Source organism: Amphibalanus amphitrite, unplaced genomic scaffold, assembly GCF_019059575.1.
Source record: "Amphibalanus amphitrite isolate SeventyFive unplaced genomic scaffold, NRLGWU_Aamphi_draft 000759F_arrow, whole genome shotgun sequence".
In the NCBI taxonomy this organism is placed as follows: domain Eukaryota; kingdom Metazoa; phylum Arthropoda; class Thecostraca; order Balanomorpha; family Balanidae; genus Amphibalanus; species Amphibalanus amphitrite.
The window spans coordinates 168,510-194,227 of NW_024882253.1; the positions used below are offsets into that span (position 1 = coordinate 168,510).

At 51.0% G+C, this 25,718-nt stretch overlaps 1 protein-coding gene across 3 annotated transcripts in view; it reads right to left on the bottom strand.

Moving 5' to 3' along the window:
• LOC122365724 (glutamate-gated chloride channel-like) overlaps positions 1–14,333 on the bottom strand; it is a 102,134-nt gene extending 87,801 nt beyond the window's left edge. For 2 of the 3 annotated variants that reach the window (XM_043337173.1, XM_043337174.1), the window contains exons 1-3: positions 14,260–14,333; positions 7,327–7,421; positions 4,753–4,868 (exon numbers count right to left, since the gene is read on the bottom strand). In XM_043337173.1, the coding sequence (XP_043193108.1) occupies positions 4,753–4,868; positions 7,327–7,400 (190 nt within the window). In that variant the 5' untranslated portion in view covers positions 7,401–7,421; positions 14,260–14,333. Of the gene's footprint in view, positions 1–4,752; positions 4,869–7,326; positions 7,422–14,259 lie in introns of those variants that run through there. The other variant, XM_043337175.1, reaches the window with a different exon arrangement.
• Between the last annotated feature and the right edge of the window lie 11,385 nt (positions 14,334–25,718).

Here is a 25,718-nt window from a genome sequence, read left to right on the forward strand (position 1 = left end):
GCCGTATCGACAGCGGCCCGCCGCCCGCCCGACCGAGCGCACTGGGTCAATGGAGCGCCCGGTGGCGCGGGCGGCACGCGGCCGCCACAGCCGCCCTCAGCGACTGACCCTGACGGCCTCCCTGAGGTATCCCGGTGCGGCCTTGTAGCTACACGGCCGATCGAACGGTGTAGTCCTGGAGACACGGAACAGCCACCAGCCGACCCCAGATCGGGTCACGGTGGTTGGCTCAGACATGGAATACCCACCGACTGACCAGTGATCCCAGGCAGGAGACGTGAGACATGGAACAGCCATCAGCTCAATCCGAAGAAAGACGGCGTCGACCGATCTCATGGCACAGCTGGCCGATTGATTTGTTTTCTCTCATCTATAATAAATGCTGTGGTATGCATATTAATTTCGTTCAACATGTTATTGTTGCTGAATTACAATACATGAAATTCCAGCAATTTTTTAATGCCGATAGGGGAAAATATATCAAGGAAAATAAAAGGGCAAACAAGTGTCAGATAAGCACCACAATAATATAAAGGAAAAGGGCTATGCATGTGTGGGTCACAGGACCAATAAGCAAAACTGTGGATCTGTGTGAGCACATGTGCGGTATTGCAGGTCTGTGTACGTATTTGTATTTGTATTTGTATTTGACAGTTAAAACACTCTCCACAGTAAAGTGGCTATTCCGAGTGTCGCGTCACGGTTAAAAGGAAAAACAAGTTAAGATACACTCATCAATCACATCAAACAGAACACAATTCAAATCACACATTCATCCTTAAACACGCAGATACAACTCGGAAACAGAGCGTTTAAAAGCTCCCAGAGGGAGATGTCTAATGTCATGGGGCAGACGGTTGTACAACTGGGCTATGCTGTAGAGCAGGCGCCGCCTCCCTGCTTCGGTTCTCACGCGTGGGAGAGACAGATCAGTGTCCCGCCGGGTTGAGCGTGAGCGAAGGGAAGAGTTGGCCAGGATTTGGGAGAACATAGTATCCGGCTCTTCGGTGCAGCGTATTTTGTGGAGGAAGTTAAGAGAGTGGATTTCGTACAACTGACGGGCGGTAGGCCAGCCCAGTTCCTCTCGCACGTCCGATATGTGGTCAAATTTTCTTCGGCCGGACACAACGCGCAGCGCAAAATTGAGAACTTTTTGGAGGCGTTGTGTGTTTTTGTCCGACCCGTTTCCATAGACCGAGAGACAATATCGGACGTGCGAGAGGACCAAGGCGCTGACCACAGTAGGCAGAAGTTCACAAGGGATGTGGTGACGCACGTGGGACAGCCCAATGAGGATACCGTTGCATTTTTGGACGAGGGCCGATACGTGAGCGTCCCAGGTGAGGTGCTTGTCGAAAACCACGCCAAGGTTCCTCACCGTGGGGCCCTCACGGATCGTGTCCTCACGGAACCGAATTGAGATGGGATCCAGGCTGCGGCAATTTTGGCGCGAGCCAAAAACTATGAGCTCAGTTTTAGCTGTGTTAACTTTTAAGCCGTTGGTATGAAACCAGGCATCAAAAGAGTCCAAAATTTGTTCTAAAGTGGCGATGAGATGAGGGAGGGAATCTTTTTTGCCAGAAAGTAGAATTTGGGTATCATCAGCGTACTGCACCACGTGCGCCCCGGGAGCGAAAAGAGGGAGGTCATTGGCAAATATTTGGAACAGGAGCGGGCCCAGCGAGGATCCTTGGAACACGCCGATAGGATTGGGTAGAGGATCGGAGAGGACTCGGTTTCCTCGCCCGTCAGTTGTGCAAACTGATTGGGAATGGCCACGGAGGTAAGAGGAAAACCAGGTCGGATCGATAGAATAGGTTTGAAGTTTGGATAGTAGCTTTGAGTGGTCGATGACGTCAAAGCATTTGGAGAGATCGAGGAGACATAGGAGAGTGAGTTCCTGACGGTCGGTGGCAGAGAGGATGTGATCGGATACGGTGGCGAGCGCGGTTTCTGTGGAGAGACAAGAGCGGAAACCGTGCTGGGATGAGGAAAATAGATGGTTGCCAGACATGTAGGTGTACAGCTGCTGCTGAGCAACTTTTTCTACAAGTTTGGCAAAGGCAGGAACAATTGAGATAGGTCGATAGTTGGATGGATCAGTAGGATTGCCCGCTTTGTGGATGGGGTGGACGATAGAGTGCTTCCAGGACGCGGGAAATTCACAGGTTGTGAGACAGGTGTTGACAAAGTAGAGAAAGACGTGACCGATGGAGTCGAAACAGAGGCGTAGGATCCGGATGCTGACACCGTCGGAGCCGGAAGAAGAGGAATTTTTCATGGAAAAAAGGACACATCGGAGAGAGTGAAGGGAAATAGGTTGTAAGGTGAGTGCACAGGCGCCTACTCTAGGTAGTCTGCAAGGAAGAGGAAGGGGCTCCCCCCTGTCTCGGACCTCAGCCGCGACCCGAGGGCCGACCCCCACAAAGTAATCGTTCAGCTCGTTGGGGGTGGCCTCAGGCACGACTCGCTGAGTGGACCTCTTGCCCTCGATCACCTGCCGAAGGTTGCGGAAGGTGGAGGCCGGACCCTGCCTCCTCACCCGGCTAGCAATGTCGTTTTTAACGTCACGACGTATAGCAGATTTTACTTGTTTGTCCAGGGTGAGGAAGGCAGGAGTCCGGCCCTCTCGGGCAAGAAGTCCACGGCGCCGTGCCATGAGTCGCAGGGTGGTGTCCGAGGCAGGGGGTGCAGAGGGGTTGCGAAATTTGAGACACCGTAAGGGAGCATGAAAGTCCAGGATAGGTAAGAGTAGCTCAGTAAAGGCAGCCCACTGATCCGTCAATCCCACACGCGAGAAAACCGGGCTCCAGTCGGTGTGACAGAGCGAGTCATGAAAAACAGCGGTATCGATGCGGTCAAGGCGTCTAGAGTAAACAATGGTGGGTCGAGCTCGGATCTTTGGTATGGTAAGACGTGCTATGATAAAAGAGTGATCACTGTATGGACATGACATAACACATACATCCTGGACTAAAGTAGCGCAATCTGATATGAAAACGTCTAAAAGCGATCCGGTTCTAAAAGTTGACTGGTTGACAAACTGATGGAGACTAAAACAGTGTAAAAAGTCTGTGAGCCTGACCCTACCACAGTTCGAGTTCGAAGCGAGCAAGTCACAGTTCAAGTCACCGGCGATAAGAATGGGATCGGATGACATTAAAAGTACACGCTGAAATTGAGATTCAAAGCAGTCGAAGTCAGCTGATAAATGAGCACTGGTGGGGCGAGGTGGTCTATAAGCCGCGCATAAACTGAATTTCCTACCTCTAGAGTCTGACACTGACAGCCACAAGGTTTCAAGTTTGCAAGACCCGCAGTTGCACACCGACCGGAGCCGTTTGACTTTTAACCCAGTTTTACACAGAACGGCGACACCCCCATATCCCCTTCCATCGGAGCGATCAGCCCGTGTTAGAGAGTAGCCTGGGAAGTTAACAAATCTCGATAGAGTCTCAGGTTTCAGCCAGGTTTCCGATAAAATGCAGATGTCGCAGCTAAAATGATCGAGATCGTGACGCAATGACAAAATTTTTGGTTTCACTGATTGTACGTTAAGAGAGATAACACATAAACCCCCATCCCCAGCCCCACCGAGCACCCTTCCCGAAGTCCGTCCCTGTCCCCTTCGATGATGCTTGCCCGCACGTCTCCCCCTGGCACGTCCACGTCCGCCACGTCCGCCACGTCGAGCCGTACGCGCAGCCACCACACACCCGCCGCCGCCAGCTGACGGCTCCAGGCAGCCCACGTAGCGCGCGGCCCGTCCGTGCAGCGGCCCCGGCCGGCCGGCGATAGAGCTGCCGGTTTCCGCCGGTGCACGGTGCTGCCACGGGATAAAGGCCGGCGCGGCGGCAGAGGCGAAGACCCGCACCAGAAGCGCGAACAGCACCAGACGAAGGAGGTCCGGATCCATCGGGTCGGTCCGGAGGCAGAACGCCGCCGACCGGTCAGACGCCGAAGTTAGCTGAGCCCACGGCTCGGGCCCAGGCCGACAACAGGGGTCGTGGCGCCCTCGGCCCACCGGGTAGGTAAGACCGCCACTCTGGTAGACTGACCGCGGGCGGGTCAGCTGACGGCCAGAAGCTCAGCTGACCGTAGAGGCGAATCAGCTGAACGGTGTAAACAATCAGCCCCCGCAGTGAGACGCAGCAGGGTCGGACCGGACCGACCACGGGCCCCACCAGACCGGCGCCAGACAGCCGACGACTCGACAGCCCCCGAACTCGGAGGAGCCCCCACTGACACTCCCTATCACACTGTCCTCAAACACACCTCAGCACTCAGGGAAGACGGAGGCCGGTGCACACTCGCCAGGTAAGGAGGCGAGCGGCCCGCGCGTGTCGCACGTCCGAACGCGGCGCCGCGCGCGGGCCAACGTAGTGTGGGTCACAGAAGCAAAGGAATCTTGTGGGTTGATGTTGGTAATAAAACTGGTAGGACACTGGTGTGGGCAAAAAGGCCAATGGGATTATGTGGGTCGATGTGGACCACAGACCCAGTGTGGCAATCGGAGTGGGACATGGATCAATGCGGTATGGGTCACATTACCAAATGGGTAAAGCGGTTTGATAACGGACAACATCCTAAAAGATACCACGGATCGCCCGCAACCAATAGACTCGGAAGGAGATGATCCGGAGAAGATGGAACCAGGGTAGGAGAGGCCCCTAACGGTTGAGGGGGATGAGACTCGACCTTATAACCCCCCCCCCCCCCCCACACACACTTCATACAGCCCCGTGTCCGTACCATTAACGCCGGAAGGTCGAATTCGCTTGTCGTATCCGCTCGAGTTTCCGCTGCCCTGCGACAGGATGTTGTCCAGGATGCGTTTCTCCTTCTCCCGGAAGTTGATGCCGACCACACTGAAAACGCCACAGAAAACAAACGGTTACTGGAGATCCACGGCCGCAGCGCGGTAGTTGGCCGTGGGCCTGCCTCTCGTTGACCCCGAGTACATAAACGACCAGCACAATCAAAATGAACACTGTTAGTCCACGAATAGTTCTTGATGTCTAACCTTTGCAGTGTTCATTCCTCAATGTCATTGCAATTTACGATGTTGCATGCAAAATGCGGGTCAATCTATGTAGCCGGCCGGTGAGCAGTTCGGACAGCGGCAATATATGAGGGGCGCTCAAAAAGTTCTCGGCCCAACCATGAAGGAGTTGGAATTTCGGCCTACAACGCGGTGTGTTCAATGATGTGTTATTGGGATGTCCACTTACGTAGCCATTAACCAATCTGCCCTGTGATTGGTTCAGGCTGCTAATTAATCGTAACATAGTTTGCTATTCCCGGTCAGAATGGGTGACACCCAGAATAGAACAGTGATTTGGTTCATGTATTGCAGAAAAATGCACCAAACGTTATTTACGAAAAGCTAGTGCCAACACATGTTGAGGTTTGTCTTTCTTACAGTAGCGTCAAAAAGTGGGCATCTCTGTTCAATTTTGGTCAACAGATCATTAATGGTCACCCCCGCAGTGGCCAGCCATCAACAGCATTGACTCAAGAAAATATGAAAAATAAGCACTTCTTTGTAAAAAAATGACAAATGTTCTGGTCTGAAACAATGTAGCAGAAGCGGAGTTGTCTATCAGGTTCCTCAAAGCCATTCTTCGACAGCGTATTAATATGTTTAAGATCTCTGCAAGATGCATCCCCCGTTTGCTGACTGCATAGGAAAGGCAAACTCGAAAGGAGGCGTAACGCGAAAATTTTGGCCCCTATATCGAAGATCCAAAAGAGTTCATTGAACTACTTGTTACCGTGGAGGGATTGTGGGTGTCACACATTGACCCTCAGGGCGTGACCGAGTTGCACAAGTGGAAGCACACTGAGTAAAGGCCACCAAATGTGTGCGACGTGTTAAAGTCAGACGGCAAGGTGACAGTGGTTGCATTTTTGGATGATGGCGGGGCTCTGCTCGTTAACTTTCTAAAACAGGGGCGCACAATTAATGATGAATGCTACACCTCCCTTCGATAACAGTAGCGAGCAGCAGATATCAAGGAGAGACTAGGGAAGCTGACTAAAAGTGTGCGCCTGATCCAGGACCACGCACCAGCACACATGAGCAGGGTGACGATCAGCGAAGCAGTGAGCTGTGGCTTCGAGTTGTTGTCACAGCCACTTTTTTCTTCGTACCTTGCACCCTAAGGCTGCCACCTCTTCCCCAACATAAGGAAATTGCCTAGCAGTGGCAACTTCGCTGACAGCAAGGAGACAAAAGCAGCCGTCTTGGACGTGCCAGATGCGTCCAAAACCCACTTGGCTATGGAGACCCAGGGGCCTCTCGCGAAGCGCTGCGCGAAATATTTTTGTCTTAACGCTGGTTATTTGACTAAATGAACATTTTTGGTCTAATGAGTCGACGTCGTATCTCTGCTCCTTCATGGTCGGGCCGAGAACTTTTTGAACGCCCCTCGTATTGTAGGAGCTCTGTCGAAGAACTGACCCCGATACCCCAGGTGATAGTCTCCGCAATCTAGTGACTGGGATCCATGGCCCTTTTCTAAGACTGGTTTATATTTGAAGTCGAGAAAGTATATCGGAGATCAGCCCACAATTTAAATTTAGTGCTTAAAGCAGCAGAGATAATATACCAAACATCGACCGCTGTTTCCCATGCTCCTACATTGGATCCCTGCTCTGCAACTCTAAATAATTTCCCTATCTTCGTTACAAAACGCAAGACCGTGTGCCAATAAGGTAACCGTTTCATAGAATATCTACAATGCAAGAATAAAGTGTACAGCTTACAGCCACCACCCCCCTCCTCCCCACACACCTACGGAATCACTGACGGCTCAGTTCCGATCGGACCCATCAGTCTGGGAGATAAGTGCTTCTCTGTTCCACTCCGAAGGCCGTTTCTGATAGTTTCCGGTGAAAGTCGGCTCTAAGTTTATCACATAAGACGAAAGCGCTTAAACTTGGCGTGATGTGACGAAGTTGGCCGGTAAACAAGACTTATAAGGCTCCCTAATATTTATGGTTATTAGTCTGGAAAATTAGCGTGCCCGCAGTGCAGCATTCTCGAAAAAATGGTGTAAGTCAACAGACATGAAGACCTCACGGCAATGATACGATGACTGGTAAAATGGAGATAATTAAAGCGTAATCTAAGTGACGCCATTGTTACCATATTTCAATGAATTTAGGTAAATCCTTGAATACTGGTCGGAATACTGATATGCAGATTCTGAGACAGTAAGGTATGTGTTCATAGGAACTCATGTTCACACTCAGATGAATGTTCTTTTTAATCGTCCTTCTTGGTCAGCCGTAACGCGGATTGAGACAGGAATGGTGACTGACCTGACGAAGAATGTGGTGGTGATGGCCACGCTGAGCAGAGCTCTCATCAATCCGGCACTGACCGGCCAGCCCATGGTGACGGGTCGGTCAGACTCCTGAAACAAATGCACAAACCGTCAATGGTTTTGTTTAACCACAATTTAACCAAAACAAAATACTGTAGTGTTATGAGGTTATCGGTGGAGCCAACAAATAACTAAATGCACTTACTTTTATTGACGTTTCGGTTTCAAACAACCTTCGTCAGAACAAATCAGAAAATACTGTAGGTATTATAAGCAAATACAGGGCAGTCAATGCAAACAAACACCAAATACTTTAAGGAAAACACCGTTTGTGTTTGACTAATAAAAACCATAGTGACTTAAAATGCCTCAGCATCGCGCACTTTCAATAATTTGCACGAACATCACAATGTGAAAGGCCGCTCCTAAAATCAATGTACGGCTCTTAGAACACAAGCACAAACACCACGCACTAAACCCATGGAAATGGCACAGCTCAATCGCTATTCGCGTTTGCAGAAACACTTAGCCATTTGGGGTCGTCAAAGTCCCTCATTGTTGCATGAAGTCGCCCCTCCAGCGTTGATGGAACAACGAATGACCCTATGACACGCCACAAACGCCGATATAGCAAACGCAGCAGGCACGTTAACTAGTGAAGCACTGCGCCCAGAAGGCACACCAACTTACCTTTTGTACCTTTGAAAACGTGGGACATGAATACTGCGGAAGAACTCTTCGGTTTTGTTCTTCAGTTTGCGTACGAATCTTAGTTAACTGCCTGAGCAGGTTAATCCAAGACGTAAGCTCCAATAATTATTTCAGTTTTAGCACCATCAGTGTATCTAATGATCCAATTTCAAGTTACCTACCTATAATATGTAGGTACCAAGGATTAGGATCATAAAATTTGGTCATAGATGATTCAACTCACCATTCCTATTTAAAATTTTACTTTTTCGCGAATACCGTTGTCCACGGATGAGCATTGAACAATGCAAAATCGGAAGATTCTTTCGTACCAAATTTTTAATTGGAGATTTTACAATATCAAGCATTTTAGTACAGCAGACACATCGACACATTCAACCGAGCCTTTTAGCATAATCAGGCGTCATTTTGCCCAAACTTTGCCTGTAACGCCCATTCCGCCAACAACTAGCATAATTACTCCCGCCAAATAGGCGACGGCTGCACCATTCGGCAGAGGCAAATGTCACACCACAATGTGCCTGGCCCGGTCTGTGTGTGGTTCTGCCGCCCACCCCCGCGGTCCCACCCAGCGGCGCTGTCGGACCCCATGGCCGACGAGGGTGGACGTCGTAGGCCACCCCGTCAGCCGTTGTAAATCACCGCGCTTAGCGGCAACTGCCGGCGCCCGGCCGGCGATGGCGGCCTATTTGTTATCGAACCCATCATCAATAAGGATAAGCCATGCGCCTGGCCGTTGTAACCAGCTCAGAGCCAAAGACGGCCTGGACCCGGGCGCCGCAGATACGAAGCAGCGGCGCGCCGCGGTCCGCCGCGCCGGCGAATGGCGTGTGTTGCGGGCCAGCCTACCTGTCAGGCGCCGGTGTGCTGCGGGTCAGTCTACCCGTCCAGTGACTCGCGGCCGCGGCCCGCACTGAACAGCGGAAGACCTGCGCGAGTTGCAGACTGAACACCGACACCGGACCAGAGTAACATATCACCGGACTGGAGCGTCAGTGGTGTCTGCGTGACGCCAGCAGTGCGACTGTCCGACCAGAGCTGCCCTGGCGGTGAGGCCGCCAGTGCCGCCCACAGGGTCGAACAACCACCGCCCACCGACCATTTACCGAGTACTGGCCGGGTATAATTTATTTTGACGACAGGTCGAACACCGAAGTGATTTGTCCGGGTTTATGGATACCACATTGGTATTCATTTTAGTGTCGGTAATAGATGACATGGTGTACCGGGTACACTCCACTATACGACATTGTTCATTCCGGCGATATTTTCTCCTGTGTCGGCGCTGTGTCGGCGGTGATTTGTCTCAAGTTCAGGTGACAAACGACCAGCTGACAGGTCGATAACCGACAACAATCAGGCAGCGTCGGTACGGGCGCGCCCCTGTGTCTCCGGCACCGGCCATCAATAGACGGACACTGATCACTGGCCTAACGCGACAGGAGCGGTGCCATTACCACACCCCGCCCGTCGGCGACACGGAACGGGGCGGGGCCGGTTGGTCGGTGACACTTTCAGCCGGACCGGTCCGCGCCGCACTCAACAAGCAAACCCTGGTCACTAGGCTATGTATAATAGCAAGTTGATATTTATCTTTTAACGGCCAATGCGCTGTAGTATTAATCAATATTCATATGACCTTAAAAAAAATCAGCCTCAAAACTTTTCAAGATTTGTGTTTCTAAAAAAGTTCACGATAACCGATTATCAAATGGAAATAAGGCGATACGTAGAACACGTAAATAACGATATTACGTATATCAGTTCCAAGGGTACCATGCAATTCAGCATTAGTCCAATCTAGTCTCGCGGAGTAAATACAACATTGCACGCCTAATCTCCTCAGTGTGGGAGCGTGAAACGGCGGCCAAAGGCAACCCCGGCATTCAGCTATTCACCCTATCAGCTATTCAGCTGAAATTAATGGTCTTAGGCGACGGTGAAACAAGCAAGGACTGGGAGCCAGTGCACCGGAATTATCCGACCCGTAGATAATCCCCTTGTATAGAGCATATTCCATACCAAGAAAGACAACTTTATCCAATAACACCGCGAGTTGCCGGGCCCAGAGCGAGCTATGAATTTCTGGTAGGCTCAGCGGCGAATAAAACATTTATCAGAACAGCAGTCATGCGCAAGTGCGCATACCTACCATACTGACCCGTGGTCGCGGTCAGGGCACCGCAGCGAACCACATGCAACATGGAAGGCCTCCCAGGCACGGTGGAGGCCGATCACACGTGAAACAGCGATATGCGCTCGATACATGGCCTGCCAAGGCCACCTGACACAGACTACGTAAACGCGGCAAACACGGAAACGTCACGAACATGCTAAAAAACGAAAACCTGACCGCGAAATTAAGTACATTGGGTTTGATTGGTTTGATTGGATTGGTAACGCGTCGTGAACACGAATCATCGGAAGTGACATATATTGTAATTTGTAGGTTATCCTATCAGCAGATGCTGCAAAAACTCCAGACATTTTTAGCTCCGCAAATTTTATACCTAACTATTAGATATCTTAACAATAACTGACTTGTAAAGGCGCAGACCACCCCATCTACAGTGCACTATCTCAGAGTACCCAGCCCACTATCCATACGTAAGTAGATACCTATGGATACCATAATCCCATCCATGAGGCACACCACACCGTCGACCTCCCGTGGAAGTGAGTGGTAAGGCGGCGCGTGACTGTGTCGGCCGAACGTCATTAGGCACCATTAGATGCGCCGTGGACACACAGCCCCGTGCGCCTCCCGATGACAAGCTGCAAAACTACAGGGTCCGCCCACAACAAAGAACTCGCCAAGTGCTCTGGTGATAGGTTCTGTCAAACACTCGAACTTACGAGTATTGTAAACAGACGTAAAAACCAGTTCTGAAATTGTAATTGAATGAGGTGCAAATCAAGCGTGCAGTTATTACTTAAAATCTTGAACAATTCGGAAAACCAAAATTGAAGTGCCTTATGGGCTCAATATTGACAATCGAACCGTATTGGAAATACTCTGAAAAAACCCTAACAATGGAAAGTTTTCATCAATTTAACAATTAAACAAGTGAATTATAGAAAAATAATAGTAACTGCTTCCCATCCCTGTCCCACCCGAAGTAGCCTCAGATCGGGTATACCGTGTAATGTAACTTGTAAGCATGAAAGTACGGTCAGCAATCTGTTTACCCTCAACTGCAGTGAAGCGACAAAGTCACAATAAGTTGATATGCGCATCTATTCATATCTGGATCTGATCCCAGTTTTTACAACAGAAAAATCACCGGCCGCAATTGCCTTAGCCTAAAGACGCCCACGAGTTTCGCCCTCCACGCGAACAAATAACCGCTGATGTGAAAAATAATACCTGCCCGCCTGATATTCTTCACATCAGCTTTTTTTTGCGCGGTTGCTGAGACGTGCGGGCGACTTTTGCGAATAAAAATAACAGCAGCCGGCGCTTTACATTTGGTAGAACTGGCCTCTGTATCCCTTACGTGCTCTATAATTCGTCTTACATCGAATTTTTACCACAATAATCTGAGTTCCAATGTAAACCAGGGAGATCAAAGGCACCCAGTCTCCAGGTGAGCTACATTCAGAATATCTGCTGCGATCGGCCAGGCACGGCTGTGGCACCACGGTTACGTCTCGCGGTCACTATGCCCAAAAGACAGTCGCCGGGGCAGGAACTGCTCTCGGTCTCTGGGCGGCTCCTGACGTCAGCGGCGGCCCGTGGGCGGCCCACGGACCGCCGGGTCGTCAGAGGCGCGGCCGGCGCCGTTCGACTCGGACGCGATGGACGTCACGGCAGGCGCGTGCCGCGACTGGAAAGGTGCCGCCGCGCCGCCGGCCGGCCGACCTGGGGCTGTCGGCCGGCCACTCCGCTCGCCTGTTGAACTGGAGACTGGCTCACCCTCAGGGCTATTTATGGCGGTCACGAGCGGCAGCTATCTCAGCTGCTGTTCATTGCCGCAGAAGTCCTATACCAAGTTATGACCACGAACGCTGCTGAAATCGTGATGAAATATTGACGTAGGAGTCTCGACAGGTCCGACATTAATAACGGTTCCCGTTATCCATCTCATAACGATTCAACAGGGGCTTCAAGTGCAGATACGTGACTCTCGCAGAAAACATCTCCAAGAAGAGACATCTTCCAAATCCATTGTCATCTGCATCAACGAGCTGGCAAAAAAAGACGACGCAAAATCCCACTTATCGAGCACTTGCGACACCGATCCTACTCGGCAGGCTGTCGCAAAAACAGCCAGCCAGCGTCGTTCGCCAGCCGGCGGTAGGTGGGCGGACAGATGACAGCGATTAGCGCTCGCCCCCTTCAGCTGGTCGAGTGACGGACGTCGTTCGCGGCCAACGCCGGGAGCCGGTGTGGGTTGGCAGCCGGCCGGGACCGGTTCGTGTGGCGACAGAGACGGAACGAGTCCGTCGGCGATCGGTGCCACTCCTGGCACACCGGGTGTTTTCACTGACGCGACAGATCCTGGCGCAGCACGCACGGCGGCACCAATGCAACACCAGCTGCACCACTGGCTACACCGCCTAACGCGGCGCACCAACAGCGCCGCATCGCCCGCGGCTCGCGAGAAATGTGATTACGTAAATCGGTGTGACACGTCAGAGTCCTTGCCTGACAATAGAAGCGATATAAATTAGATTTACTGGAGGCAACAGGCTTGTGGAACACAAAAGACAGCAAGGCCGTCCCTGGGGATCGTTGATGAAAACATCAGCGAAAATCAATATGTTGCGCTCTTGAGCGTTAGATGTTCTTGAAATATGGGGAAAACCCCCATAAAAAGAAATGAATAAAATACCACAGCGGCGATGCTTTTTAGAGATTTTACCTTGGTATAACCTCGTCCGATGTCTAGGATTTTCAATGATAAAGCAAAACCTGAAAACCTGTAATAGGAGTGAATATTACACTTGAAGTATCACACGGCATTAGCATTCAGTTGCCATGAAATCTATTTTATATCTATCAAGATCACATGCCGTCACTGACTTCACGGAGTAAGAACGGATAACACCAGCCGATGCCTCCCATGGGAGAGCTGAGCGAACACAGTGCCTTGGACGGTCGAGTCGGAGCCGACCATGTCGCTGATCGACTGCCTGTCCCAACGGCCGTCCTCGCCCCACGCACGAGACAGACTCGAGTGCCGCTTCCGGCGATCGACATGGCCCGTCGGCTTGAGACAGTGGCAGGTGTACCCGATAACTGACCGAAAGACAATAATGGCAACGGACAGCCAGCCACAAAGGACCATCAGAGGACAATGCTGGAGACGGCACGCGAGGGAACACATGTTTAGCCGAACTAAGCAATGACGACGTTTGGAGGTAGACAAATACTTCAGAAAAGAGCAAAGTGCTACTGCAGAATCGATTTTCCCCGTGTTATCCATAGCTCAATGCTCATTTGGATGAAGGTAGGATAAAGTTGTTACGACAATATGCATGACACAAGCGGAAAACCGAAAACCTTGACCACGCACAAATCACAATCATCAAGCCAAATGATAGCTCAGGGGAACAGGGAAACACCTCTCACCGGCGATGCTCAAAATTGGAGAAGGAATCAACCTGTCCGACCTTTTTAGGGATTAACCGGCCGTGCCCAGCTTTGAAGGGCACACTTAAGTTCGGCATCTTAATTATCCCCTCACCTGCCGGACGGTAGGAGTCAGGATCTTAGCAACAAGCGCTGCTTAGCGAGGGCCCTGGCTCTGTCAATCCGTCAATTTAATCACTCGAGCTCAATTTATATATAAAAGCTTTACAAGGAGAGACACCCACAGAATATGAAATAATTGTCGCACGGCCTGCCAGACCCACCGTTTATAAAGCATACATCTGCAGAATATGGAAAAATGATCACACAGCCGGCCAGAACCACCGCCCATCAGAGTTGGCACGCCGTCTGATCACAGCTGTGTCGCGCACTGAGCGCGCGGGACAGCACGCGTGCGACCACCCCATTAGTCGCACGGATGGCGTGAGTCAATTGTCGGCCCGTCAACGGTGTTGTAAAACACGGCCGACGAGCGGCGCCGGCCACAGATTACCGCTAGTCGACAGGACAGCAGGCGCGTGACCGCCATCGGTCACCGCGACGGAGGGGTGGACGTGACGGGGACACGGGTCGGGGCGAGGGTCGGACCGGGTCGGGTCGGACCGCGGACCGGGCACTCACCGTGCGCAGCTCCTGGCATCTCCGCCGCCGGGCCGCCGCCGCAGCAGCCCGATCGCCGCCGACGACGACGACGGACGACTGACGCTCGACGGCGCGCACTATCGATTCCGACGACGGCGCCGGTCGGCCGCTCTTGCACGCGGCCCGCCGCGCCGCCCGTCCGGCCGCGCGCCGACCGGCCCGGGCAACAAGGGCACCGGCGCGCGTGCCGGCGCTGCCGCTCAGCATCGTTCGACATAACAGATTTCGGCCAAAAAACCATGCGGCGCTCCCAACTTGGAACGGCCTCAGCGCGCCGGATAAAATGATTACAATGATAGGCGATAGAAACGGGTGAATTACAACTATAAACTACAAGCGTAGCCGAGGAGCTGTCAGTTACTTCGCCTGTCTACGGAGCTACAATAGGGTAGCTCAGTTAGGTTGGGTCGGGTCAGGTCAGGTCGGGAAAGTTTTCATTTTCTGTCTCTGATGCCTCCCTTACTGCAAGATAAACGCCTAGCTGCAGTGAGGCGGCAGATTTCAGTCCAAACCGGGAGAGCGCCTCTGTCAAAGTCCATTACCGAATGAGAGAGTGCCGGATTGCGCCCGGATCAGTGCGGACCAAATCGTCAGATTAATGGGGTCAAACGACAGGGACGGCGTGCACCGTATTAGCGTCGGTAATTACCGCGTTACCGTGTGCCCGAGTATTTTTGTACGACCGGACCGCAGCCACCTACCGCGTGGGCGCGCCGGGGATTCAGGCATGGTGGTGGATTATATGATCAATACCGTCAGTTGGTACTGTTAGTCCAGAGACCGAAATTGTATAATAATGCGAACGGCAGGTTCCACGATGTCAATGACGCACGCCTATCATCTGCATCAGACGTATCAAATGGTCATGATTGAGGTGATATCTGAGAAACACGGATGACAATGATGATGGGGATCTAGAACAGACACCGGCAAAACAACGAAATAGCTCTCCAAACAGCCTTGCGAAATGATGCGTCGTTAGAAAATATCAGTATCGAGTGGTTAAGATTGAGCACCTGTCACCACATGTCTGACTACATTCAGCAGTGCTTTCCTCCATCAGTCACAAGCTCAGCTCGTCTGATGGGCACCACAAACTACTCGCAACATGTGTTGCGTACGAGAATATCAGCAAAGCATTACCTTGCAAAGACGATTGATAAAATACGCAAAGAACATCCAGCAATATAGAAATGCTGAAATGCAAATCATAAATCGAGGTTGATTTCGTTATATAGGTACACGAATACCACATGTCAAGATAATAACATATGACAGTGAAAATGATCCGGTGCTATAGGTAAGCTAGTCAAAAACTTGAACGTCCACAAAAAATGTCAGTCGTGAGAACTGGTACCTGACGTCACTTATTGTCCTGGAGCAGCCGACCAATACCCGCCAAAACCCAATCAGCTGCCCACCCAGATAAACCCAAACAGCTGCCGACCCAAAAAAGCCCAATCCCAGACCCAATCAGCTGCCGACCCAGACAAAGCCAGCTACAGGCCCAATCAGCTGCCGACCCAGACAAGCCTAAAACCAATCAGCTGCCGAACTAAACTCACCCAAGCCCCATCAGTTGTCTATCCGGAACATATCAGCTTCCGATCCCCCTCCCCCCCCCCCCACAGCTGCCGAGCGACCCAGTCCGACCCAGAGGACACCATTAGAGCTGCCGTTTGTATTATAACTTTGGCGACCGAGATTACACCGAAATCACAATTGCGATAAGCGTCTATAAAAGGGACGCCATTTAATTGCGTCCCAGAAAAGCTATTTCTGGCACCTAAAAGCTGACTCGCCCCAAAATTGGTCCTCAGCTCCTATTTGGTGGATACCAGCACCAATCATGGAAAATGACCTTAATTAGCTGTTTCTGGCATCTATTCATCGGTACGCCTTATTCTTTTTTCTGAATCTGGCACCTAAATGCTGAGCGTAGCACCAATCTAGTAGAAAAATGAACAACTGGCTGGTAGAATCATGTTGTTCTGGTATAATGACCCCTGGAGTCTAGCCTAAAGGTTGCCAGTGCAGCTACACTCTAAGACAGCCCCGTAGTGATCTCAGCATTGTATATGACGTTTAAGTAAGCAAATAATATTAATTTGTTTGAAAAAAACAATGTCATTTAAATATTTAAAAGCATTTATTTGTATTGCTTAAAGGGAAACATTTTTGTGAGTAATTGTCTCGATTTTGACCATTAAAACGGGCATTGTATTTTTTGACGTCATCAAATAGCTCCAAAAAAGAAATGTAATTTTTTCATTCCGTTCAAGGCCGCTGAAGAAACGCGGGATCTTGCGTGGGACATTGTCCGTTGTTTGCCGCGCAGAGTTGTGCCGTGGTTGTGCCTTTTTCATCCGTTTCTTACGTATGGCATATGTGTGCATGAAGCTTTGATTTTGTTTTTGGTTATTGTGTGGCCGCCGGCCGGTCAGTCAAACGCCCCTGTAGAAACCGGATGCTGCGTTTGATCGAGATGGAGTTAGACGATGATTGCAGAAAGCTAATAATATTGAAAAGAAGGCCGGTTGTGTGGCATGTCTGTTCAGAGTTGACATTTTGCTTTACTCCAGTTTATGACCTGAGAGCCTGGCTGGAAGTGACGGATCCAAACTTGTCACGTTAAAATGGCTGAGGGTGCCAGTGGCGTATCCAGGATCTTGAAAAGGGGGAGGCCAAACCTGCTCAAGGGGGCCCCACCCTTACCTTAGGGGCCCCAGTGGTAAACCCACGCACAGGTGCGGTTCTTTGCCACTGAAGAAACGAAGCGAACGAGCCGCTCAGAGTCACCGGTGTTGGTCCCTCAGACGTGTCTATGAAAGGCCGTCAGATGCGCTGGTGTGGGGTCCACACAGGCGCCGTTGTGGGGGCCTTAGGGCTTAGAGACGTTGGTAGGGGCTGTCATAGGCATGTATGGGACCCTGAAAGTTACTAGTGGCCCTTCATAGGCCGGCAAGGGAACCTCAGAGATGCCGGTAAGAGGCCCTCAGAGTCGCTGGTAAGTGGCCGTTAGATGCGCTGGTATAGGGCCCTCGGAGGCGCCGGTGAGCGGGCCTTCAGAGCCGCCGATGTAGGCCGTTAAGAGGCGCTGGTGTGGGACCCTGAGAGGTGGCGGTGGCCGGTGAGGGCCCTCCCAGTCGCCATTGTAAGGGCCCTCAAGAAATACTGGTGTGGGCCGTGGGGGAATAACAAACAGGTGTGGGGCCCTTAAAGCTGATCCCTCATTGGTCGGCAAGGGCCCTCAGAGGCCGGCAAGGTCCTTCAGAACCTCGGGTGGGGCCCTTCTGGAGATAAGTGTGGCTACATAAGAGCCCATGACGTGTTCTCAAAAGCCCCGTGGTGTCCTTTCACTCCTTTCCAGTTGAAGCGTGGCCAGCGCGGACCCTCTGATGTAAATTGGCACCGTAGGGCCCCTCGGGCCCGAGGGGACCCTAAACCACATAACGGACACGTGTCCCTCGCCCCCTGGCTATGTCATTGAATCCAAGTGATCAGGGGCCGTTAAGGCAATCAGGGGCCTCTCAGGTGACTGCAGAGGCTTTTCAATTGATCAGGGGCCCACCAGGTTACCGTGACCAGGAGACCCTCTGATAATCAAAGGCCGGTTATACCAGGGACTCCACGGGCAACTAAGGGTCTTCATGTGACTGCAGAATCCCTTCAGATAACCAGGTACTCCCCGGGTAAACATGGACCCTTCAGGTGACCAGGGCTTCTTCAGATGACTGGCCAGGGGCCATCCAGGAAATCAGGGGCCCCTTGGGTAACTAGGGGCCACTCAGATAACCAGAGGTCCCTCAGGTAACCGGAGGCCCCTCGGGTAACCAGGGGCCCCTCAGGTAACCAGGGGCCATCGTAACCAGGGGTCCTTTACCAGGAGTCCTTCAGATAACCAGGGGTCCCTCAGGTAACCAGGGGTCCCGTGACCAGGGGCCCTCAGGTAACCAGGGCCCTTCAGATAACCAGGGACCCCTCAGGTGACCAGGGGCCCCTTGGGTAGCCAGGGGTCCCTTAGACAACCAGGAACCTCTCGGACAACCACGGGCCCCTCAGATAATCAGGGGCCCCTCAGGTAACTAGGGGCTCGTCAGATAACCAGGGCTCCTCAGGTAACCAGGGGGCCCCTCAGGTACCCAGGGCTCTCAGGTAGTTAGGGGCCCTCTGTGTTTGTGACTGTGATAGATATCGCTCTTTGATATTGTTTTTTTTTTTCGAGTAAAAGACATTCTGTAGTACTGGAATTAAAGGGACACTCCCACCTTAACATTAGTTTTGAGTTGAGATAGCCAAATTGGTGGCCATGGCCTGCAAATATCGGTTTGGGCACTCACAACATCGACAAATGCTTTAACCCTCGCCGGACCTATTGGTTTTCTACATACGCGCCGGCCGAGGGGGGGGGGGCGGGTACGACCCCCCCCCCCCTCGCCGTTTCGCCCCTGGTGGAGCTAGCGCGTCGCGGAAAAAAACGAGCGTGTGCGCCGTTACGAGACGCAGAGATTGGTACCCGATTTTAAGGTTCTAGGTCAACCGGTGACCTCTGAGGTCAGGTCAAGTGCCCCAGGGTACGGTTCAGTTTTTGGTGAATAACTTCGCAAAAAACGGCCGCAGAGCCGCGATTTTGGCAGCATCGTGTTCGCCTTGCTCAGGCGCGTCGAATGATGTACTTTTTGTTCGGGTCAGGTCAACTTAGGGTGTTGACCTCAGGTCAAGGTCAGGTCAGCACCCCCAGGTCACGAAGTTGGTCGAAAGAGGTCATGTCGCATATCATTCGATTCGGCAGGTCTTCCTGAGTCCATTGGTGGCTTTCTCAACTCGCTAGCTCAATTTGATCGGGAGTTATTGACGAAAAACTAATATGACCTTGATGACGTCATAAATGACGTCACGGAAGGTCAACATTGCAAAAGTGACGCATCTAACCTTGCAAGGAGTGCATCAAATCACGATTCTGTGTGCTTGAGATAGTTGGAGATCGTTCCCGGCGCCAGAATAGCAGTTTTCATTTTTCCCCATTGACTTATAATGGTGAGGTCACGAAAATGACCTGACCTCATATGACCTTTAGGAAAAATCCGAGATATACAAGTTGTGAGACTCATAATGGATACTAGATCCTGCAAGTTTCATTTCCCTGTGACATCTCCTCTGGCAGTGAGGGCGTTGCGAAGTTGCGACATCTGAAGACCGTGCAGAGGTTCACTTATGACGTCATAGGTCAGTGACCTGACCTGACTCAAAAATGCGGTTGGTGTCAAAAGATGCGGCTTGGATCAAAGGTCAGGTATGCCAAGTTTCAGCTCTCTATCGCCAGCGTGTTCGGAGCTATCGCGAAAAAACCCTATGGGGGGGCGGCACCCGCCCCCCCCCCCTCGGCCGGCGAGGGTTAATTCGGAGATATGGAATTTCAAACTTGCAGTTTTCGGATTCTAAGGGGCTAGTGCATTGGTATGCCCCCTTAGAATTTGTGACGTCAGCGGAGATCTAACGATTTTTAAATCTTTTACTAAAACGTTTGGTAGCACGCGGTGGTATATGCTGCTTTGCGCGCAACAAATGCCGCACTTTCAAATAAAGTCGCTAGGAACAGCGGAGATCCCAAAAAGTAAACAAAAGTAAAAGTCTAATATCTTGAAAACCGGTGAATATTTTTCGATGAAATTTGGTAGATATTCGTTTTCGCTCTTTCTGAACCGAGCGACATCACTTTCGTGCCAATTCATTAACTTTTTTGAAGGTGGGAGGGTCCCTTTAAGGCAGGGAGACCCATAACGCCTTCGTCACGCTGGTTCCCCTGAGTTATCCTTGGACCTCAGGGGCTCCCGTGGCCCCCTTGGGTACGTCACTGCACTCAAGTGACCCAAAGGGCCCACTTGCATGTCTGATCCCAAAGGGGGAGGCCATGGCCTCTTGGCCTCCCCCCTGGATACGCCACTGGAGGGTGCAATAATCTCTAGTCTCTACATAGCGGGCTGGTATAGGAGCGTCTTGCTATGCTGCACCATAGCTGGCTAGTGATTCTCTTTTGGCTAGAAATGGCATTAATCATTATCTCCACTGGCGAAAATGGCACTTGACATCACCGAATGCAACGTTCATGTTGTTAGGATACATAAAATCAGGAAGATTACGCGAATTAGGTAGGCAAACGTGGAATAAAATAGGTGCTGGATGTTTTGGTTTTGGTGCTGAATCAGCAAACAGCAAATACGGAGTTCAACTAGACGATCTGGCAACTTAAGGCTGTGTGGAAGCAATTAGGTGCCAGATTCAGATATTAGGGTCGAATAAGCATTTTGGGGCTGATCAGCAATTAGGTGCCAGAAACAGCTTTTTAGGGACCAGAAACAAATATTCCCCCTATAAAAGTCCGCGATGCATGGCCAATTCGAGGTCAAACTTCCTCAAGACCTTGTCAAAAAAGAATGCGCCGTCCCCAGTCACCCACTGAACTCCAGCCGTGCGACGATATATGAGTGTGTGGGAGAGAGTGGCGAGGAAGGAGAGAGGAGCGGGCGACTGGGTAGAGTGGGCGGAGGGGCGCCGGGAATGCGGCGATCACCGACACCCGCTCCAGCGCGGCGCGGACAAACAGGCGCCGAGATTGGACCGGAGCGCGCACCATTGCAGCGCGGCAGCCGATCAGAGCCAGCGGCAAACAGCGCGCCGATCGCCGGCCCGATGTGACGGCCTCGCACCTCCTGAAAATTCAACAGCCGGACAGATCCCAGAAGCCGGGGACAGCCCCCCCGGGAGACGCTGAGCGGTGTCTCTCAATGATCGGCAATTGACTCGGTCCGGAAAACGGCCGGAGACGTGTCCACGAGAAAAGTGCCGCACTTGAAACCTACGCGACTTTGCAGTTTGGTTCCCAAACGACCAGAGCTTGGAAAGATGATCGCGGCGAAGACAAAAGGAGGGGGCGAGTGGTGAAATGAACCAAGAGACTGATTTGAATATTTATGCAGGCCGGTTTCCGGTGGCTTACTTGGGTGATGTAATACATAGCGACTAGACGATGTTGCTAAGAGGTGTTTAGTTCAAATTATAAGCGAAGAATCCTACGGATATGCAATAGTGCATTGCAAGATTATCGACATAGCCGGTAGGCTGGTACAAATCACAAAACTTATGGTCATGAGACGGCGCTGGGATAGAACAGCCCAGTGACGAAAAAAATACATAATACATATTTTTATGTATGGGCCCCGTTTTTCTAGCAGTGCAGCGGCGGACAGATGTGGTAAGATGGCAAAATAGCGGTCACAGGTTATAAACCGCGGTGCGTGAACACTCATCACTAAATCAGGTTTGCTATTGCCTGCAGTGGCTTTTACGAGGTTCCGCATTTTTGTTTCAAAATTATTAAATTACTAATTGTTATTGAAGCGAGTTGGCACCTTTAGAAGACGATTTGGAACACACGCCGCCCGCCGGTCCATCTCCAACTCTTTCATCTTCATCACTGTCATCCGCCGGCAAAATACACTCTACGGTGAATCAGCATTTCCAGCTCCCTAATGGAAATAATGTGAAATGAACCCGCCAGGCTGATCTGAAATGGCATTAGCCTTCACGTCGGATTTAGCTCCGTCGATTTCACAGCATTATTCAGCTCACGTCGGGGGAAGACTAGTTAGCAGCCGCAGCTCCCGCTTGGAGGGAATTGGAAGCAGTGCGACACAAATCGACTGGTCGTTGACGAAAACCGGCGAATTTTCGCCCTGCCAGACGAAATGCGTTATATGCCATTCCCGGGTCACGTCTGACGGGGTCGTAAGAGAATAAAGGAAACTGGAAGGCGCGAGGAGCAATGGAGACTGACACGTCGGCGATGACAAGATATCGATAGAGACGGGGTATTACTCAACGGAGACTCGGAGAGGGACAAGAACGAGGACGGAGACCAGTAAGGAAGAGGAATCGACAAACACAAGCACCCTTGCATTGCAAGGACGGCGACAGGGACCGTGACCCAGGAAAGGGACGGGGATAGAATACTCGTCCGAGATGCAGGTCTCTCCATAAATGGCCCGTGCCAGGCTGACAGCCCGGGGATCGGCCGACCTGTCACGACTGGCAGGCTCCGGCGCCGAGAAGGAGCCGCTGCCACCCTGCAGCCCACGGCAGACTTTAATGAGGACAGCTCAGCTTCACAGAAAACAGAGCCCGGCTGACTCGCAACGGATGGATAGACGGCGGCAGACAGCAGCGGGGGCAGAGACGGACGTGGCTGACGCATGGATCAGAGAAGCGGGCATGCATTTGATTGCTATCATCATCCATGGCTGAGGCTCCTGCCGGCAGTCACGGTGAACCCTCCGCACCTCCAGCACCTACACAGCGGCGGGCCGTAACACGGTTCAGCGCCGAGGCTCTGCGCTGACCGGCGAGTTTTCACACCTCAATGTTCACCAGCCGACCGGGAATGGTGATTGGACCGCTCTCAGATCACACCCCACGGACTACCTCCGCCGGTTTAGACCAGCAGCGCCGGGACTCGACGAGATCGTAGTGAGATCGTAGACAGTTCCTAAGCCTTTTATTCAGCACTGTGAGACGAGTTTAGTCCATCCTGGCTCAAGAAAGAACAATGCAAGATGACGGCGAAGCAGGGCATATTTGGGAGCATTCAGACAACCAGTGGCGAGGGAAATCTGTAGACATGTATGGAAATGACTCTTACCAATGGCCTAATGTGGGAGCAGGGATCTGTAGAGTGATTAGGGCCAATCATGTGAATGAATAATTCATGGCCCCTATGTTTATTGTGATGTCATGCTGGTCGATATGGCTTCCACCCAACGCTCCGGCCTCCTGAATAAGAATCACACATTAGTAAAACATCGTGTACATGACCTACTTTATGCCTACCCAGTCAATAACAAATATTTGGCTCTGAGATTTCCGTCAGTCCCGTAGATCAGTCGGGAGACCATTCAACTGCAACCGGAACTGAGAACCAGTTTCTCCGTGGATTAGATTATCGCATTTCAGCTAGTGGTCGGTAAGGCCTACGGTCGGTGGCAGTAGCACGAGTCAAATGACACCCGTATATGGGCGACCGGTGTGGGACACAAAACGATAGATTTTTCACCCCGATTCCTAAACTCTGTTCCGATTCTGCTCGTAATAATATTGCTTATTTGCAACTGCCATTTCATCCCACTATAGGTACCTTTGAGGGAGGATAGGGGGATCGCAACACGACGAAGGAACGAAATGAAAATGGTAAACCTTGCACACACCGTAACAACACAAGCACAATAGTCGACACTGACTCGGCAGAGCCCGATGAAAACTCGCCGATGCCAACACTAATAGGACCATCCCTGTTCCAGTATGCCATCGATGACGTGGCACCAGGGCTAGATCCCCAGAGAGCGCGGCGGCAGCGCCCGATAGGGCGAACGGTCGGATTGACGGATTGACGGGCGAATTGACGGCCGTCGTCGGGCCGATTAGTGCAGCAATCATCTGCAGCGGCCAACACGGGCGACGCTGACCGGGCACATCCGACCGACCGGGGGCGGGTGGCCGAGCCATTAGGCAGCCGCCCGCCCGCCCTGTCTCTCTGAGCCGCGGTGACCACCATTCACAGTCAAATTAGATCGGCACAAGACGAATGGCCTCCTGGCGCGGCCGCTGCACAAAAACGGCCGACCGAGCGCTCCAAAGGCTCGGCGCCGCGCCTGATCGCCGATACGGTGATGGATCGAGGCTTCAGCGCACTTTTTGACTATTGATATTAATATATAGCACCCACCGGACCAGTGATTGCTCTTCTTTGCTGGGTATATCTAGCTGCGCATCACTTTGGCTCAGAGCTGACTAATATGTAATTGTACATGTTAATATATAATGTCAAGTCGTTATTATTGAGCAAAAAGAACGTGGTTGACCTTATAGGGGAGAGTGGGGTGGGTTGTATCAGTTTTTACTCCGAGACCCATAACCTCGCAACTATCCGTGATAAACTCATTATTTCCATACTATCTCCTTCCTTGATTCTTCTGCTTTTTTGTGCAAAGTAACTTTTCCGCTAACTCTACCAGTTTTTCTTCTACGGTCTGCCGAATAGAACAATGTTTTTGATACAACTTGCCCCATGGCTTGGGTGAGTTGTATCACATGGTGGGGTAATTTGTACCACTAGGTATTTCACGTTTCAGGGAGTGTGCAATTGCTACTGGTTTTGAGCATAACAACAACATTAAATGGGGTTGATACAATGTATATGCTCAAAGTCTTCACTTTTATTAGACCAAACTTAGGTCAATGCAATCTGAACGAAACATCGAAACGAACGAAACATCAACAGACTAGACGAAAAAGTGGCCCGTTAACCCGCGCGGGGCTGGGGTCTCCAGCCGAACGCGCGGGGCTGGGGGGGGGGGGGTGTAAATTTTACCCCCCCCCCCCTGTTATCTCCCGAACTAATGGTCCGATTTGGAAAATTCAAACGCCAATCGAAAGATCTCATCACGAACAACTAAAAACATGTACTTAATTTTAAGTTTGAGGTCAAGGTCAAGGTCAGGTCAAGGGTACAAATTACAAGTTCCTACAGTATCGGCCTTGCACCGTAGTTGCCGAAGAATGGAGTCATGGACTGAGACTGATCGCCCAAAACCTGTTCTTAGGCTACCAAGACAATATTCAGTGCATACAATATCATTCAGAGGTCAAGGTCAAGGTCAGGTCAGGTCAGGTCACCAAAAACAAAATATAGAAAAGGGCATGTGCGACACATGTCTTATGGGTCATTTTACTCATAGAATTCAATAGGTACACTCAATAAGTGATATGGACCACCTCTGGATGAATTTCAGGTCGAGGTCAGGTCAAGGTCAGGTCAAGTGAGGTCAAATTTTGAAGTTGGTTGTTAAGGCCTAAAAAGGTGTCTATCTGATGCAGTTTTTCACGGCGAATCGAATGGTGCTATTTTTATTTCCGTACGAGGTCTAGAACTTCCAAAAAAGTCATTTTTCAAAATTTTGTGTGTCGTGACGTCATAAAATTTTGAATAACTCCCACATTTTTGAACCGATTCTTCTAAAACTTGGTATGTAAGTGCACATAGACCACTTCTCTGACATATATTCCGGTTTTTTCGATACACTCAAAATTTTGGATTTTATAATTATTTTCCCAAAAAAGTCAGTTTTTTTTTTAAATTTGGGCCAAAATCCAAAATTTTCAAAAAAACGGAGATAGCCATTTGATAGACAAAGTAGAATTACGTATATCCTTTTTTTGTTACGTCTTGATTCCTTTAAAAATGAAGATGTTAGCGGCGTTTGAACTTTTGCCGTTTTTGAGGCGAAAATGGCGAACATGACGTCACTAAAACGTCAATTTCTCAAAAATTTTCCGACGGATTTCGCTCAAATTTTCAGGGAACGTGTCAAATTGATGTAAGAAAAGGT